Here is a 17,866-nt window from a genome sequence, read left to right on the forward strand (position 1 = left end):
GTAGGAAAAGCGAATTAATTCTCATAAGACCACATACACGCATATCACTGCAAAAAAGAATATTTTTACTTTTCAGTACGATATTCAAGGCTACAATCTAATTAATGTTTCTTGTTTCAAGTATCTTGGTGTTTCTATTTCGCACGATTTAAAATGGCATAATCACGTAGAAAGAGTGTGCTCAGTGGCACAGAAGAAACTGGGTTTTTTAAGAGCAAAACTGGGAAGGGCAACAAAAGATGTCAAACTGCTGGTTTACAGATCTCTTATTCGACCATCCCCAGAATATGCGTTAGTAGCATGGGCGCCCCATCAAAAGTTAATGTGGGCCAAAATAGCGCTTTATTTGTTCGAAATATAGCAGGACAGGCTCAGTTTCGGCGATGTTAAAGTCTTTGCGGTCTTTAATTATTGGAAGGTCGGTGCAAAAAGCAGAAAGTAAAAGGTTATTTCAGATAATTCACGGTGAACTAAGGATTAATAAAGATTTGTGCTTAAAACCTGCAGGTACACTGAGTTCCCGCTTAAATCATGGCGAAGCGATTCGACCGTACTTGTCCCGAACCAATGCCTTCCGTTGTTCGTTCTTCCCAGAGGCAATAGAGCTGGGGAACAAGCTGCCTGCAGAAATAGTTCTGATACCGCATTGTTTGCAAATGCACCCAATGTGTCTTACTAAAATCTGTGCCACGTGGATATTGCAAAGTGTTTTTCTTTTGTTTTTGTTTTTCTGCGTGCGTGCGGCAGATGGCTGAACATTTGAATACGTGTCCTATAGTCTATATCGTATCCTGTGTTGTATCCGTCGGACACTGTAGTGCATGTGCATATTTCCTTTTGTATCTGGCTCTTTATACTTGTATTAGCGTTATATGCAACAACCCTCCCTGCAATGATCCTCAACTGAGGGTTGACAGTATTTCTAAAAAAATAAAAAAACTCAAACGGAAAGGGAGCACCTGGCTCACATCGCGACAGGGACGTTAGACGCGTCTGCGCTCCCGGTATAGGGGGCCTAGGCACCCAGCGACACTAGCGCATGTCCCTGACAAGCAGCTGCTACGCGCTTCAGTCCGACGACATCAACCATAGCCCGCTTTGCGTTACTCAGTAACTGACCCAGCTGCCGACTGCTTTTGCCAGCAGAAGCGCAAACGTGCCGTATATACTTGAGCGCAGCTCGAGCAGACAGCACATGCAAGCTTTGTTTCGGCGAGTTAACCCTGGCAGAAGCATTTATTACAAAGTGGCTAGTGAAATAGGCGCATTAAATTAGAGCCCTCCGACTGCATCTGTTCCCAAGAACGACCTACATCAATGGCCTCCCGATATGTGTTGCTACTCTGGAGTGTTTGCGGCGCCGTCGCACTCCTGTGTGCTCTGCTTACGCTCCGTACGTCATTCGTGGTTCCCCTTTTGTACAGATGTGACTGGGAAGTGAGTAAACCATCTTCTTTTACTCGCTGTTTTGCAACTTTTTGCCAACGTGGAAAACGGGGACGTAGAAGAGAAGCACTCAGGACGACAACCTGCGTTCTTGCGTCTAAACGCTTCTTCTGCGTCCGCGTCCTGCCAACGCCACCTCAACCTCAAGGCCTCGGTCAATGACGTCACGTCAGTTGGACGTCTTCCGCTCGCGGCTGCGCCGACAAGGCTGCTTTTCGTCGCATTATATCGCTGTGCGAGCAGCAATTGCTAAGCTAATCAGCTGACAAGCACATTTTAGGCATTACTTAGGGCGTTTTTAATTGTGCGTATACTTTTTCATTTTATGTATATCTTGCTTATTCGCGTATTCCTTTTTTGATTTGTGGGCCAAAGGTCGTATAGCATGCAACTGCTACGCTTTTGTTATTTTTGTATCCTTACTGGCGACAAAGAATTCCTCATGCTTCACTTCATTCATGATTCATTCATTTCATTAATTTGGCCCCTCAGGCAAAAGGCATTACAGAGAGAGAGTGGCACATAGGAAAGACACAGTTGACAAATATAGAAAACTAAATGCAGTGTACGAAATATACAACGTTATATAACCTTAATATATAATGTCCTCTGAAACACCATGAAAAAGTGGATCATCGTCTATATTAGCGACTTGCGAGTGGCTATAAAGACCGCTCCGGCCTCAGTCTCACAAATGGTGGAGGTGCTGGAAAAGTAGAGGATTCCACTCGCGGTAAGGTGAGCGCCGTGCAGTTCCTCTCGAATAATGGAGCGAATGAGGGAGCGCAAGTCCCCATCGGCTGAAAGGCGAGGGTCTGAGGTGCCTTGCAAGCGAAGCGATTGAAGGTCGTCAAGACAGTGACAAGAAGTGTGGATATCTTGTACTGTGGTAGGATTCTTGGCAGCAAGCGTATTAGAAACAAATGATTTGATATGCTTTTAAAACATGACCAACACGATCGTACTCAGACATGAGCGTTGTTGACACGTCGACACAGGTCGAGTACATCTTAAAGTAGGACGTGTAAGATTCGCCCGGTAGCTGGACACGCGAACCTAACTTTTTTTGTAGATTGCGGTATTGCATCAACGGTTCCAAATATTTTCCGAATCTATGAGGAGAAGTGACTCCAGTCCAGGATAACATACGTGTGGTTTACGAACAAAGCCATGGCCATGTCAGTCGGATAGAAGGATACGTTGAGAAGCTTCATAGAAGAGTTTCAACGATTACAGGCACTCACTTGGTTTCGCTGGTCGAGCTAACCCTCCACGCCATCGCCACGAAGACCCGCAAATGTAGGAGGCTCACACTGAAGGGTAGTTATGGCTAATGTTCGGTCTCCGGGTGATTGCGGAACGTCGGGTGCAGTGGAGTCATTACTACCGGCTGAGCGATTAGAATTGAGAGGAAGCGCAGCTGCTTAGGCAGCGGCAGGTGTAGCGGGAGCGCCAGTGCGATTTTAATCGACGGTCTCCGTTTTTTTCTATGGCCCGCCCAGATGGCGACCTAAATGTAGCTGCAGTGTTGCGGTGGAGATGACGCAGAGATCGAGAGCAGCCTCCACAACTTGTGGAGGTCTGTGCAAAGCTCTGGCCACGTTCGTACGCATGGTTGACACCGGCCTCAGTGGCCTGAAATAGAAAACTTGTCTCGGCTATCTGGACGACACAGTAAATTTCTCCTCGACATTTTCTGAGCAGCTTGCTCGTCTTGATCAAGCTTTAAGTGCACTTTCCGAGGTCAGACTTCGGCTAAACATGAGAATATGTTGCTTTGTATTCACATCTATCAAAGTACTCGGCCACGTCGTTAGTCAAGGGAGTATAAAGCCCGATCCTGGCAAAGCTGCTGCAGTTCTGCATTTCCCCCGTCCATCGAGGGTTAAAGAACTGCGCAGTTTTCTTGGACTGACATCACACTTCCGTCGATTCATCCGCAGTTTCGCCTCTATTAGAACCCCTTTGCATCAGCTGCTTGGCGGCAGCACGCCTTTCATTTGGTTTGAAGCTTGCGAGGCCGCCTTTACGACCCTAAAGCAGGATCTCACATCTGATCAGATACTGGCTCGTTTTGATGTGAACGCCCCCACAATATTGCACACGGACGCCAGTGGACACGGAATTGGTGCCTTTCTTTTGCGGAGCCAGCACTCCTCGAGCGAGCAATTGATTACCTACGCAAGTCGTACACTCACTGCAGCGAAACAGAACGCGATCACAGAACAAGAGTGCCTCGCTGTTTTCAGGGCCGTTCAGAAATTTCACCCCTATTTGTACGGCCCCCAGTTCACCAACGTCACTGACCATCATGACCTATGCTGGTTGTCGCCACAGAACTTGTGAGTGCCTCGGACTCTGGATTCTCCGCCTCCAGGAATATGATTTTACAGTCACGTACAAATCGGAAAAAAAGCACAAGGAGCCCTATGCGCTCTCTCGTTGACCCCGTCCCCTCGATGCAACCTCCGTGCGCGACTCCTGCTTCTTCATCCCTCTATTACGCTAGTTTAATGGCTATCCAATCCTTGACCACCACAGCCGTTTATTTGACACTCGCTCCCAGTCTCGGCGATCTCGCCTCAGCACAGCGGGCGTATACCCTTACTGTCGATCTCTCATCGGTCGTCTGGCGCTACGCGGCCTTAAATGCCCGCCTACGTCGCCAACTTAACAGTTTTAAGCTGATCTACGACACACTTTTTGGCGCAATTACAGCCACATTGGTCACTCCTCAGTACCTGTCATTCCCCGCTCTCTTCGCCGTGAGGTTTTGCAGGCGTTTCATGACCACCCCATGGCTGGCCATTCAGGCTTTCAGAAAAGTCACGACCGTATCAAGCGCAGTTTTCTTTGGCTTGGCTTTTAAACCTCTGTTGGAAAATATATTTCATCTTCGCAAACGCTCCACGTCTCCTACTGCGGGCCTTCTACATCTCCATTGTCCTTTCTCCCCTTTCGAAGCCGTTGGAATTCACCGCTACGGTCCCTTACCGTTAACTCCATTGGGCAACCGTTGGATCGTCACCGCCATCGGCCACTTAGCCAGATACGCTGAAACGGCCCCTGTCCCATCCGGCTCTACTTATGAGATCCCTAATTTCTTCCTCAACGCCATACTTCTGCGCCAAGGAGCCCCTCGTGTCCTAATCAGTGACCGCGGTAAGCCATTCCTCTCCGACGTCCTCGGCGAAGTTCTTCATGCTTCCGGAACCTTCAGCTGCTGCAGCTGAAGGTTCGGCTGAAGCTTAGCTGCTTCAGCCTATCACCCCCAGACCAGCGGTTTCACGGATCGCTTTCATCGCACCCTGTGAGATATGCTGCCCACGTATATCCAACCTGACCACACCAACTGGGACACGCTGCGCCCCTTCGTTACATTTTCTGGCTGCACTGCAGTGCAAAAAGCAACCAGCTTCTCCCTGTTTTTTCTTCTGTGCGGCCGACACCTGTCTTTCCTCTTCATGCATCTTTCTTCCCTGGCCCCACAACCTATTCAGCACTCTGCCGCGAAGAATTTATTTCCCGCCTCGCGTACAGTCCGTACCATTGCCCGCCTGAAAACTGACGCCTGCCGAGCCTCCCGGAAAACCACCTATGGCTTCAACCACCTTGCAGTGTCTTCCTTCCCTGGCGATGTAGTGTTGCCGTGAACTCTAGTGCGTACCCCGGGTTTGTGCGAAAAAATTCCTCAGCCGCTATATTGGTCCGTACACTGTGCTCGAAAAAACGACCCCTGTGAACTATCGCGTTGTCCCTGCCCATCCAATCAATGACCGTCGTTGCCGCGGTGCAGAGATCGTCCATGTTTCGCGCTTAAAGCTCTTCGACTGTCGCCCTACTTCGCTTTAGCCTGCGCCCGGGCCATCGCTTTTGTCCGTGGGGGAAGTGTGTGTAATCACGGTGTGCGACTTTCACCTTAATCTGTAAATATTCATCATTAACGCTCTTCTTCGGAGAAGTGACGGCCATACCTGCGAGTTCTAATAAAGCTCGTTCCATCCTCAGTCTCACATTATATACAGTCGAGCCACTTATAACGAACCTCACAGTCACGCTAATTTGATTGATCATATACGATGTTCGTAGTAAGTGGACTGTCTGTTTATAGCCGCAAATGATAATTTCGCCAAAAGGGTTTTTTATTTCTTTAAAACCTGCGTTATACGTGTCTACTTATTCAAAGCAGACCCTACCTTGGCGCTTTCCAGGCTTTCCAGGGCCGTCACGTTCTCCTCGCCGAGACCTTTGTTGTCGACAATCAGCTTTACAGGCGGAATGTACTAATCGTGGTTGAAACGTTCACAGTAGCCGGTGGCAGGCCGGTCATATCAGATTCCCACTTGTAGGGAAATGCTCGTACTTGTCGTAGAACGGCTTCGCCAGAGCACGCGGCTCTGAGATGCCCGCACGAACATAGTCATCCGCGGAAACATCTGGCCGGCTATGGGGAACTTGCGCTGAAGTTTGCGGCGCCGATTGCAGCGCCATAACACACTGCCTAGCGAGAAGAGCAAGCAGTTTTGGGTAGTACTCTTAGTACTTTTCCGCGCCACCTTCAGGCGCTTATTGGCGTGAGCCTCCGCGCTCTGTCGTAGGCGCACGTGCCGTGCGTCAGCTATCTGGGCTACGCCGAGAGAAGCTAGGCAATGAATGAATCGCGCAATGAATGAATGAAGGCAATGAATGAATCGCGCAGAATGTGTTCTCGCGTTTGCAGCGGCCGAAGCGGCTGACAAAAGCAGTTTTTAGTCACCGAATGGAACAATTGCAGTGCCACCTTGGCAGCGCAGGTTCCCCATGTGTCAGCGATGCGTCGCAGCAAGTCTACATGCGTCCATTTTCGACAGCTTCATCTGTCGTTCCAGGGCCCATGCAGTGACGAAAGTAGTAGCGCAGCGCTCGTGGCAAAGAATGTATAAGCGGCACTGCCCGCTGTCTGACGCCGCCTGCACGTGGTAGCAGTACAAAGATGGTGCCGACGGGGCAGGATACATACCATGTGGCCACAATGGCCAGCAAGGCAGTAAAACTTCTCAAATCTCTGCTGTTAAGTTGAACCACGACCATACTCAGTAGCTTGGCTTTCGACGCTCGGCTAAACAGCCGTAAGATTTTAGGCGGGAGCAAAGACAAAGTAGCCCGTGAGCTTTTAGAAGCGTACTACATCAAAGCAACATTAGTGACGCTTCTGTAACACTGTATAATGCGGAAAAAATAACTGTGGGCGGATTCAGTTGATTTGTGAGCAGGCTTATGGTTTATGATTTATAGGGGTTTAACGTCCCAAAGCGACTTAGGCTATGAGGGACGCCGTAGTGAAGGGCTCCCGAAATTTCGACCACCTGAGGTTCTTTAACGTGCACTGACATCGCACAGTGCACGTGCCTCTGGAATTTCACCTCCATCGAAATTCGACCGCCGCGGCCGGGATCGAACCCGCGTCTTTCGGGTCAGCAGCTGAGTGCCATAACCACTGAGCCACCGGGACGGCGCAACGTGAGCAGGCTTGATTTTCTCCTTCTCTCTCGCGATTTTTAGGCACGTGTGTACACTGCCTATATAAGCAGTACTGAAACGAATAAACTAGGTTAATAGTTTGCGCTGTCTCCGTCTGCATCATTTTCTTTTGTTCGTCTTTTATCTGCGCGCAACTCGTTCTTAACAATATAAGCAGGGGTTGGACTCTTCGGTTTAAACGGGAAAAAAAAGTCAGTAACTTTGGCATGCAAGGCACAGCTAACCGGATGATGAGTCCGAGTCACACTCAGTCAAGGTTGAAAATTAAATAAGTAGGGAAGCCAAGAGCCTGGTGAGACGGTGGTAGTGTTGGATAAGCAGCACATTTGTGGTACTTAACCTATGTTTTCGCTAGTTTACCCGCTTTACATACCGGGAAGCACCAAGTGCTCGCAGCCTACTGGCTAAGCACTGTTTGTTTACTATTACCGTCCGCTTAGCAGGTATTCGATTAACTAGGCTTACCAACAACATGTAGGACACTGACCTGAAACCGTACACGGTCCTCAGGAAAAAGTGTTATGCTGTGTCTATAGCGAAGATTTACCGGCACTTCCATCGCTGCCATCAACACGCAGACCACGTGATGTCCCGTCCTCTCGCTCAATCCAGCGCGATGATGAACAATTATCTAACAGTCTAGTTCTTAGATGTAAACATCTATTTCCGTTTTTGTCTTCCGGCTATCTCAGTTGACTTGCGTAACTTTATAAATGATGATAGCACTTCCTCCTAGAAGCAAAGCTCCAAATACTACCATTTACACGTTAATTACTGGCAAATAAACTGCTTATGTTGAAAAAGTGTTCAGATAGACTCAGTTTGGCCACATAGGATTGCCACAATAAATGAGCGAAAAAAGAGAGTAATTCATTCTTAGAAAATAATACTCGCCGAAAAACAAAAAGGATAAATTGCGTTCTGAAACAAACAACAAAAAAGTACCCCGAATTTTAAACAATAAAAACCGAAAGTCCGACCCTTACTTATAACGTCAAAGTCGTGCACGTAGCAACTGGACATACGTAGCGAAAAGTTCTCTGGGGCACCTTCACGTATGCTAAACATTTAAGAACTACTGAGAACCCAATTTTACAGCTCTCGCAATGCGAAAAATGCTTTCGTCACATCTTCGCATCTGGCTTACTGCTGCAATTCAGGCCCCATTATACAGTTCTAAACGTTTGACGCTCGCGACGTTCGTCACTTCTGAACAGCTGTTAGTGCGCGTTTACCATTTCATTCGATACTCTCTTGCTGCCAGCGAAACTAAGCATAACCGCAGTGTACGCTGTACATTAAAGCGCGAAGCATAAGACAGCTCATTTTCTTTGAAGAAAACAGAACAGCTTTCCTGAAAAAAAAAAAAAGAAAACGAACCGGATAGCGAATCTCTGCAGAGTTCTGCAGAGGGAGTGCCATTTCGCGGTAGCCCTTAGTGTACTGGTGCCGCTGTACACGGCATGGAGAGATCGACGCAATGTAAGCGTTCTTTTTCAGGCGGCACTAGCGCTTATTTGCGCACGAGTTCAATCACCTGAGGTGATTGGAAACGTACCTCATCGTTCTAGTATCTCATTCTTGCTCGTTCTACTTCATACAGGCCAACCCACTCACCGCGTCCGTCGACGACAACGAAGAAAGGATTGAAAGAATCAAGTCCTTCTGCGAGGCGCACCGGTCATGGAGGCGCCTGTACCACCCTAACCCGGGGTTGGGAGTCAACCTGCCTTCCCCGAAGCAAGAAAGGATGCAGTGTTACCCGACGAAGTGCTCGCTCTTCGTGGACGACTCGCGGTCGTTGGCGTTCTGCTTCATCGCTAAGGTGGCCTCGACCAGTCTCAAAGCCCTGTTCGCTCCTCTGCTGAACGTCACCATCATAGGCAAACAGTCGGACGCCCTGCACTGGTCCTTCCACTACCAGACCCTCCGCTTCACACCCGCGACGCTGCTGCACAGCAACCGGAGCAACTACACTAATGTACTGTACCTTTGTAATACTTACACTGCACAGTCGGGGGACAAGAGTCTCTCGACCGTGTGTTTCGTAAAGAAGACCCCACTCGGGAATCTGAAAGAATGGGATTTTGACTTTCACCTCCACTAGTGCGGTCTCCAGCCGGCGGCTAATAAGAGAGCTATCGGCTTCGTTTACGACGCACGTGGTCCAGAGACTTTTGTTGCCGACTGCTAGTTGTATGTTGTGTTACATCTACACTGTAATAGCGCAAAAGGCTTACGCCAGCGCCAGCGACGGTGCCGCCGCGCAGTCGTCAAAGCAATCTTTGTCGAGTTCGTGGACAGCCTGAATTCTGCCGCCCTTCTCCCATCCACACACACCTCGAGAGCGTCCGCTACGCAGCCTATGTGGATAAAATTCTCACTGTCCAATGAGGTGAAATTATAGTGCCCTTCTGCGACACCACCAGCTGTCGAGGAGCGCTGCGAAGCTGCCATCAGCAGTTGTTTGCTTTAGAAGCGGAACAAAATAAGCGGAACATTGTAACGGGTACATTGTTCGGGGTGCGCCGCCACTGTACCCTCAAATGAATGCAACTTGATGCTACGCGTACATTATTCAGGTGATGGTAGTCGCCCTTGTCCTAACGGCCGCGCAGTCACGCTGCTGCTGATGATGATGATGGGAATACTAAATCACGCTACACTGATAGGTAGGTTAGCTTCACGTGAAATCAAATATTTATTTTATTTATTTATTTGTCCAAAGACGCCCGGCGTTGCCCAAAGGCGTGTAAGCAGGGGGGGGGGGGGGGGGGGGGGGGGGCTACAGCATCGAAAAGAACAGATTTTCATCAGAACAGCACACTTGGTTAGGAGACAATTGATTCTACTCTATTATAGATCGCTAAGGAAAGGAATTTGCAAGAAGGTTCGTTCTGGTACGGTATTCTCTGATTTTAAGGTCATGATCAATCCTTCTAGAAATGTAGTGCGGTTGCTTAATTTAATCGCCCCTTTTAATTCCGGCTTGATTGTTGTATATTCTGAACAGCATTTTTAAACTTCACCGACGAGAGGAGAGCGCTTCCAATTGAAGCTCATTTTTCATTTCAGTACAGCTCTCCCCCCTCTTGTACCGCCCCAGAACGAACCCTGCCGCTCTGTTTTGTATACTTTCATTCGGTAAATTAAACATCTCTGGTGAGGGTCCCAAACACAACATGCATACTCCAGTGTCGGTCGAACCAGTGAAATATAAGATAGAAGGTGAAGGGCAGAAGGTAGAAGGTGAAGGTTTAAGATTTCGTTGAATAAAATTTTGAGCTCTGGTAGCCTTTGCAACCACATTACTCACATGGGCATTTCGGGAGAAATCAACTGAGAACTTCACACCCAAATGTTTATGCATATATTGCTGGTCAGTGACATCAGTGTTCAAAAAATAAAGGGCCTCTATTTTGTTCTTCCTTTTTGTGAAGAGAAGATGGACTCATATTTTTGCATCTAGTTGCATCTTCCACTTATCACACCATGAGACAATGCCAATTAATAAGGTCAGTCTGCAAATCAACAGAATCCTGTTCATTTTTTATTTTTCTCTACATGACGCAGTCGTCGTCAAACAAGCGTAAGCGTGAAGATATCCCGGCAGGAATATAATTAATAAAAATTAAAAATAACAGCCGTCCTAAAATTGAGCCTTGAGGAACACCTGATTTGACCTCGGCCCAAGGGGAAGTAGCATCGTTCAATATAACACATTGTCGACGCTGCGACAGATAACTAGCAAACTATTTGCACAGCTCCTGATTACCATTTGCATTGTAGAGTTTGTGAAGCAGCAATGGGTGACACACCGTGTCAAATGTCTTTCTGAAATCTAAAAAAAAACTGAAAAAATATGATTTCTACCGTAAACAAATATTTTATAAGGCAGAGAATTGAGTGAAAGCGAAGTACACGTGACGCGTCCGCATTCAAATTCGTACAGCTGTGGCTGGTGACGTGTTTATGCGCTTTTTCGAGAAACGCAATTTCGCCGTAAACAGGCGGTTACCGTCGAGATACGAGGAAAGCAGAGCGGAGAGGGCGCAGCCAACATGGCGAAGAGTGTGGTTAAAACAGCGCAAAACAGAGCACGGAGAGAAAGTCAAGCCGCAAAAACGAGCGCTTAACTTCCTCCTAGCATTCTGTGCGCTCATGCTGCGTGTGGCCCTTCTACGCAGCAGGTTCAGAACCGCGCGCTCCCAACGGCATTCACGCTCTGTTGCGTTTGCTAGGCGACCGGTGTAGCGGTTTCGTTCTCATTGCAGCCGTCGTATCGGCTGTATATTACTTACCTGTGAACATACGCGAATGCATGCATGCGCGTCGTCAAGGTGTGAAGCGCAACTCGAGCGCTGGTCTTCCGTATTTATTGCACAGTGAAAAAGCGGATATGCTTTGAGATATGATTAAAAACACTTGAGACGAACCACATGCATGCACCATCACCTCTCATTTGGCTTATGAAAGAAAAAATTTCCCCAGCGCGGATCATCATGCATGCGGTACGCTAGGCGCCAGCACGCAAGCCCCGATTTTCGCGCCTTTCATACCAGGGCTCGTTCTATAAGGCAGTGCTGCAGCATACAGAGGCGATATGCAGCTAGACTGGTATTAACGGTACAATTGCTTACTCGAGGAAAACATTCATCCAGGCGACGTGTGTTCATCAAGATTAAGCGTGCATCTCCTGCCGACAACGGTGGCAGACTGCAGCATGGGCACAACATACCCTGATTCATTTCCGCTAATAATCCACAGGAGGGTCTTTGAACCCACCTTAGGTAGAAGGAAATACCTTGTGCCATGGCGCTGTTTGGCCACAGATGCCGCCATAAACAACCCACAGGAAGCAATTCACAAACGTACAAATCGTAATGCTCGCAGCACAGTCAATTATAACGTTCGTCTGCGATCATACTGCGTAGCTATAGTCAGCAAAAACGTGAGCATCGACAGCGCAGAATGGTTCGATGAGCAACGCCAGTGCTGTTTTGTAGCGATAGCTACATTACGGTAGCACTTCGAGTCGTCAGCGTGGCTATCACGTGGCTGTCAGCGCTGTCACGTGGTTGGTCACGGGGTGCGGAGCAGCTGCCGGCGGCGCGGCGCCGTGACTGATCACGTGGTTCGTCACGTGACCAAGTTCCACTGAGTCAGCTGTAGCTATCGCGTCACTCCAGGTTTAACCAGAGCTAAACCACCGCCAATTTTTGCACTCAGATGTGGTGTTGAATTAAATACGTCAGAGCGAGTCTGCTGCTATCATCCTTTTGAGAATACCCTGCAGCTGACGTGTACACATCACGAAAGAACGCAATGCACCGAAGGCCACACGCTCGCGTTGTCGTCGCCGATCGTTATACGTGCGTGAACGCTGCCAGCAATTTGTTCTGCATCCTGCGGCTGCCATCGATAACTTCAGCTATTTATTTCGCACCCACGGAGCCTATTTATAACGTACGTGCGCGTTGCAACGAGACGTAGCCGAATGTGATGCAGTAGAGAGCCTCCGCTCGAAAGTGGGTGGTGAGGGCTGGGGCGGCCTGCACTTGCAACTTGCCGACGTGACGACTGACTTTCAGTTTCCGGTTACTGGCCGCGCTTCCGATCTTTAGAAGTGGCACCCCCGACTGTTTGAAGAACTCAACTGAAAATTTCTCATAGAAATGATGTAACTGTGCACATGTTTCGCAGGTCGTTCGAACGTAGAAGTGTTCTGCGACTTTTATTCGCGATTTTCTCAGCAACGCAGCCACCTTTCCGCGCAGAAAAAACGTCGGTAGGGATCCCGGGAAATAATCTATCAGTCTCGCTTAGTTCAATATTACGCGATAGCGTTAGGAGCTCATTCTGCTGAAAACCCGGCGTCGTCGTCCACCGTCGTGTGTCAGTCGAAAAAAAGCCTACAAATTTAAAATGAAGCTAACGAATTCGGCATTTTAAATTTAAATGAAGCTAACGAATTTGGCAACCCCGCCGCGGTGGCTCAGTGGTTAGGGCGCTCGACTACTGATCCGGAGTTCCCGGGTTCGAACCCGACCGCGGCGGCTGCGTTTTTATGGAGGAAAAACGCTAAGGCACCCGTGTGCTGTGCGATGTCAGTGCACGTTAAAGATCCCCAGGTGGTCGAAATTATTCCGGAGCCCTCCACTACGGCACCTATTCTTCCTTTCTTCTTTCACTCCCTCCTTTATCCCTTCCCTTACGGCGCGGTTCAGGTGCCCAAAAATATATGAGACAGATACTGCGCCATTTCCTTTCCCCAAAAAACCAATTATTATTATTATTATTATTTGGCAAAGGTCCATATGAAGTAAAAATGGCGAGGAGGTTACTCTAATGGGTGCATTTCAGAATATAGAAGCAATTCATCAAAATAAATTAGCCGTAATTAGTGTTCGAACCCAGGATTTCTGCGCAGTAGGCGCGCACGTAGCGCGTAGACGTTTTTTTTTTCTTGACTGCATGGAAATCAATCCCGCTGAGCCACCAATTCTTTAGGTACACGCGTACTATTCTTCAATGCAGACACACATTCTTCACGAAGTCATTGGATCAAGCGAGTTAGACGGACACCTAGTGAACGCGTTGTGGTGTGTATGAATTAGTAATGTGTCTTTGGGATGCCTACTGATGTTATAGTAATTAAGAAAATAAAACCAGATATAAATGTGCTAGAAAAAGAAAGAAAAAGTGAGAGGAAACAGAGAAAAGGAAGAGAAGGCGCCAGCGCATCTTCTCTTAAGGCGAAGCTTAAGCTTCCTAATTTAGGTGCGAAAGCACTACTTAAGACGGTTCCAACCAAAAACCTCATGCGAAGCTCCACCTTGAGGTTGACCTTACTTAACTAGGTCCAACCAGGAATCTCTTGTGACGCATGCCCCTGAGAGTGAGCTTGAACAACCTGGAAAAATAATATTAATATCGTCGCGACAGGGTTTCGAACCCGCGGCAGTGCTAACAGATCAACATCGCTAATCACTGCACGAGAGCACTATACTACTGAAGCAGCCGATCATTCCTAGGGTTAAACGAAACACAAGCTAAACACAAAGCAAAACCATGAGCCAACGACGCTAAACATATGCTTTCGCAAGTCTACTCGGCTTAATTCTGTTAAAACCCTGGCACTTTTTTTCGCTTTAGTGTCCCTATAAGGCGCAAGTACTGCTGGCAGAATTTGGACGCTCGGACACGTTTCCAGCTGTCCTCTTCCTTAGCCCTCTTCGGTGAAACGTTCATAACCATCGATACCCTTTGGCTGCAGCCGCTTTGTTCGTACGTCAGCGCCTTCAGCACATATCACTCACCTGCCACTGCCCAACCCTTTCTTGCACAGGTGCTGTTCGTGAGACACCCATTCGAGAGGCTCGTGTCGACCTACATCGACAAGGCACTCAGGGGTCGGTCGGAGATGGCGTGGGCCTATGCCAGCTACTGGGACAAGATACCGGGCGTCAGAGCCGAGAATCGGAGTCCTACCTTCTCCGAGTTCATCGACTTCATTCTGCAAATGCCCGTGGAGCACTCAGACGAGCACTGGGTCCCGTACTATTTCCGTTGCCAGCCTTGTCTCCTGGACTACGACTTCGTGGGCAAACTGGAGACGGCCGGCAGAGACTTTCCGCGATTCTTCTCCCTCGTGGGCATCGAAGCGAACGAAAACATCTTGGGTCACTTGAGTCACGAGAACACGCGGAACAACGTGACCGGCGTGCGAGTGACTGAATCGAAGCAATACTTCGCTGACCTGTCGTACGAGCAGGTCATGCGACTGTACGCCCGGTACTTCTACGACTTCGAGCTCTTCGGTTACGACTTCAGGGACTACCTGCCTTGATTTTTTATATGTTCATCGATTTTTTTCGCAAACTGGAAGAGTTTGTGTTGCTTGTCACCCTAGTTTCTGCTAAGACTGTTCACATCTGCAATTTGCATACCAGTGAGCACAAATGGGAGACCCCATTTCGTTCTCAACTACATTTGATCCGAAAGTGGTTCACTTTTAGTTGTGTCTTACTTAAGGCGCAGTTGCTTTTTCTGGAATAATTTCCAGGGGAAAAAAGAACAATAAAAGAACAATAAAAGAACAATAAAATAGGTATGTTCAGCACATACCTATTTGTAAACATCTGTATAGTAAAGGGCCTTTTTTTCTGCGAAAAAAAAAATTTTCGTGTCGTTAGTAGACCACGAACATTCCTGCTCTGATGGTGGCGCTGTTTCAACGCGTTAAGATTAGTATTAATGGTTTAGAGGCTGTTCAGAAAAGGGAAAGCGCAGCAACTGTCTCACTTCTCGGTGCACATCCGAACCACTTCGTACGGAAAGGGAGAAAGGTGGGAGTGAAAGAAGAAAGAGGTGGGGCTGTAATGGAGGGCTCCGGAATAATTTCTACCGACTGGGGATCTTTAATGTGCGTTTGAAGCCTGTAGAGGAATAATCCAAAAACAGAAAGACACCAGCACTACCGTCTCCTAACACAGAAGCACGCGGGCGCGAGCGGATGCGTGCAAAAGAATCAACCGACCAGTGTTTGTGCACTATTAAAATGCGACACCGAAATAGATTTTACGCATTTTGAAAGGCATAGTTATGCATTCACTTAAAACACGCAAATTCAAAAGCCTGAAAGGGAAAGACTAAGAGTCAAAGCAGGCTTATGGTCACTCTTGGTGCTTTACTGGCACGCCGTCAACTCTTACAACACGCTGTGGCATCGAAGGAATAAATAAAAAGTAACAGATTACTTGTATAGGAAATCTCATTAAAACTATAATTGGACAATATGCAAAATAATTTGCAAGAACTGGCCAACATGTAAAGAAATGATTTTTCACAACCGAAAGTTCTGTTGTTATTGCTGTCAGTGAGTTACAAATCAGTCACCCGCCGCGGTGTCTCAGTGGTTATAGCGCTCGGCTGCTGACCCGAAAGACGCGGATTCTATCCCGGCCGCGGTGGTCGAATTCGATGGACTCGAAATTCTCGAGGCCCGTGTACTGTGCGATGTCAGTCGCTTTGGCACGTTAAATCACCATAAACCACAAATCAGCCACGTAATAACGTGTAACACTCCGCACCAAAAGCACTGATGGCCTGTGAATTTTTTTTTGTCATTTTATGCTCTCATTGCACTTGTTCAGGCAAATAAAACATACTCAGAAGACATACGTTACGCATCATTGTTTTCTTATGGCGCTCATGCAAACATTACGACAGTGTGTAAAAGTGGGGAACAGTTTCAGTGATTTTGCATGTTTTTTATTCTGGAGTCCCCCAGGGCTCTATTTATGTGAATGATCTGCCCAATGTAGTCGATGATCATGTGTATCAATATGCCGATGACATGGTACTTGTATCTTGTTCATCTAATTACTATGATGCACTTAGTTCATTACAGAATAATGTAACCAGAGCCATGGACTGGTTTGCGACTAATCTAATCAGCATTAACCCTTCTAAAACGCGACTAGTGTGCTTCCATAGTCCAATGAAAAAATTTCTACCAATGAAATCATTATTCTTACACACATCTGATTGTAATATATATGTGCTTGTCAACCTGTTCAATACGCATCTTCTGTTAAATATCCAGTGTTGTCTTTGACAGCGATCTTTTATGGTATTCTCATTTGTCCCACCTCTGTAAAAAAAAAAAAAATGCGCGCGGTTTCTTGTATGTTGTACAATATCCGATGCCTAATGCCAATTTCTGTACGAAAAATAATTGTTCATGGCTTAGTTTACAGTATTATGCGTTATGGTTTGACTGTGTATGGTCACTGCACCCTCAGATGGAGCTCAAGAGTTAATTCAATTTTGCGTTCTTTGCTGTTGTCAATTGTATATGATTTATGCCCTAAGAAAGACACAGATGTGTTTAAGCTTTTGAACATGCCCTGATTTACTTCTCTTATGGTCGAAACTGTTACAATTAACCACTTTTGGAACAATGATTTTAAAACACTATACACACCAACCCGTTGCCTAAGACCAAAGTATCCTTTCATTATCCCCAAGACTTCAACAAAATATGAAAAACGAACGCAAAAATATTATGTGCCCGCAATATTTAACAGATTACCAGCGCCTGTATTAAAAGCGAACACTAAACAAGAAATAAAAAGACTGTTAAGAAGCACTTAAATTTTTTTTCAGTCATCTTTACACTTTTTCTCTTTCACTGCTATCTTCAGTAACAACTTCCTGCATTTTCTTGTTTTCTGACTGCCAGGAACTGCCAGTCAAGCCCTCTGAGGCTTTGGCAGGCCTGTTACGTGTATTGTGTTTTTGATTGTGCAGGATAAATATTGTATAAATTAAATAAATATATTACGATCAGAAATCATGTAAGTACCACTGACATGAAATATATTTATATTTTACTTTCAATGCTGCGCTCTGCAAACTTCAGATATGTCATGCTCGTACCGCTGTAGACTGCACGAAAATGAATGAGAGTTTCGGTATTCACTTTTTTTTTTAATGCTCCGTCTATCTTCCATTTACCTCTTAACGGGTCCTCTTCATGATCGTGAATGTGCGGAGGTATTTCTTGAATTTGATTTTTGAGCGCGTTTAACTTCCGACACCATATAATCGTTCATGCTCATTTTTTTTCTTGAAAGCCCCACTATTGCATGAGGTATTCAAAAAGACGTTGTAGGGCACTTACGGTATTGATTGCGTGCATGGCTGTGACAGTAATCGTCGCTGTGGCCTAATCGACAAGTTAGAAAAGGTGGCGCTAGCGCTGCGCCTTTCGACGCACAACGCAGCTTGCCAACAGAGACTACGCTGCAGCCACGCTGTTCGATTGCTGTGTATCGCGACTATAATACGAGCGAAATAAACGGTGTTTATTTATATGTGTGAATGCGAAATTTGT

The 17,866-nt window shown here is 47.0% G+C and overlaps 1 protein-coding gene across 1 annotated transcript; it reads left to right on the plus strand.

Annotated features, from left to right (window-relative positions):
• The first annotated feature begins 1,070 nt into the window (after positions 1–1,070).
• On the plus strand, positions 1,071–17,866 carry LOC144124885 (carbohydrate sulfotransferase 11-like). The gene is made up of 3 exons (XM_077657822.1): positions 1,071–1,437; positions 8,570–8,947; positions 14,315–17,866. The coding sequence occupies exons 1-3, from the start codon at positions 1,318–1,320 to the stop codon at positions 14,813–14,815; spliced, it is 999 nt and encodes a 332-aa protein (XP_077513948.1). The 5' UTR covers positions 1,071–1,317; the 3' UTR covers positions 14,816–17,866.

Source organism: Amblyomma americanum, chromosome 3 (assembly GCF_052857255.1).
Source record: "Amblyomma americanum isolate KBUSLIRL-KWMA chromosome 3, ASM5285725v1, whole genome shotgun sequence".
Lineage (NCBI taxonomy): Eukaryota > Metazoa > Arthropoda > Arachnida > Ixodida > Ixodidae > Amblyomma > Amblyomma americanum.

Bases quoted from the DNA above. Each gene is read 5' to 3' on its own strand.
- LOC144124885 (XM_077657822.1), top strand. From the start codon at position 1,318: ATGGCCTCCCGATATGTGTTGCTACTCTGGAGTGTTTGCGGCGCCGTC. The intron at 1,438-8,569 runs GTGAGTAAACCA...TACTTCATACAG, and splicing joins TGTACAGATGTGACTGGGAA to GCCAACCCACTCACCGCGTC. The intron at 8,948-14,314 runs GTACTGTACCTT...TTTCTTGCACAG, and splicing joins ACCGGAGCAACTACACTAAT to GTGCTGTTCGTGAGACACCC.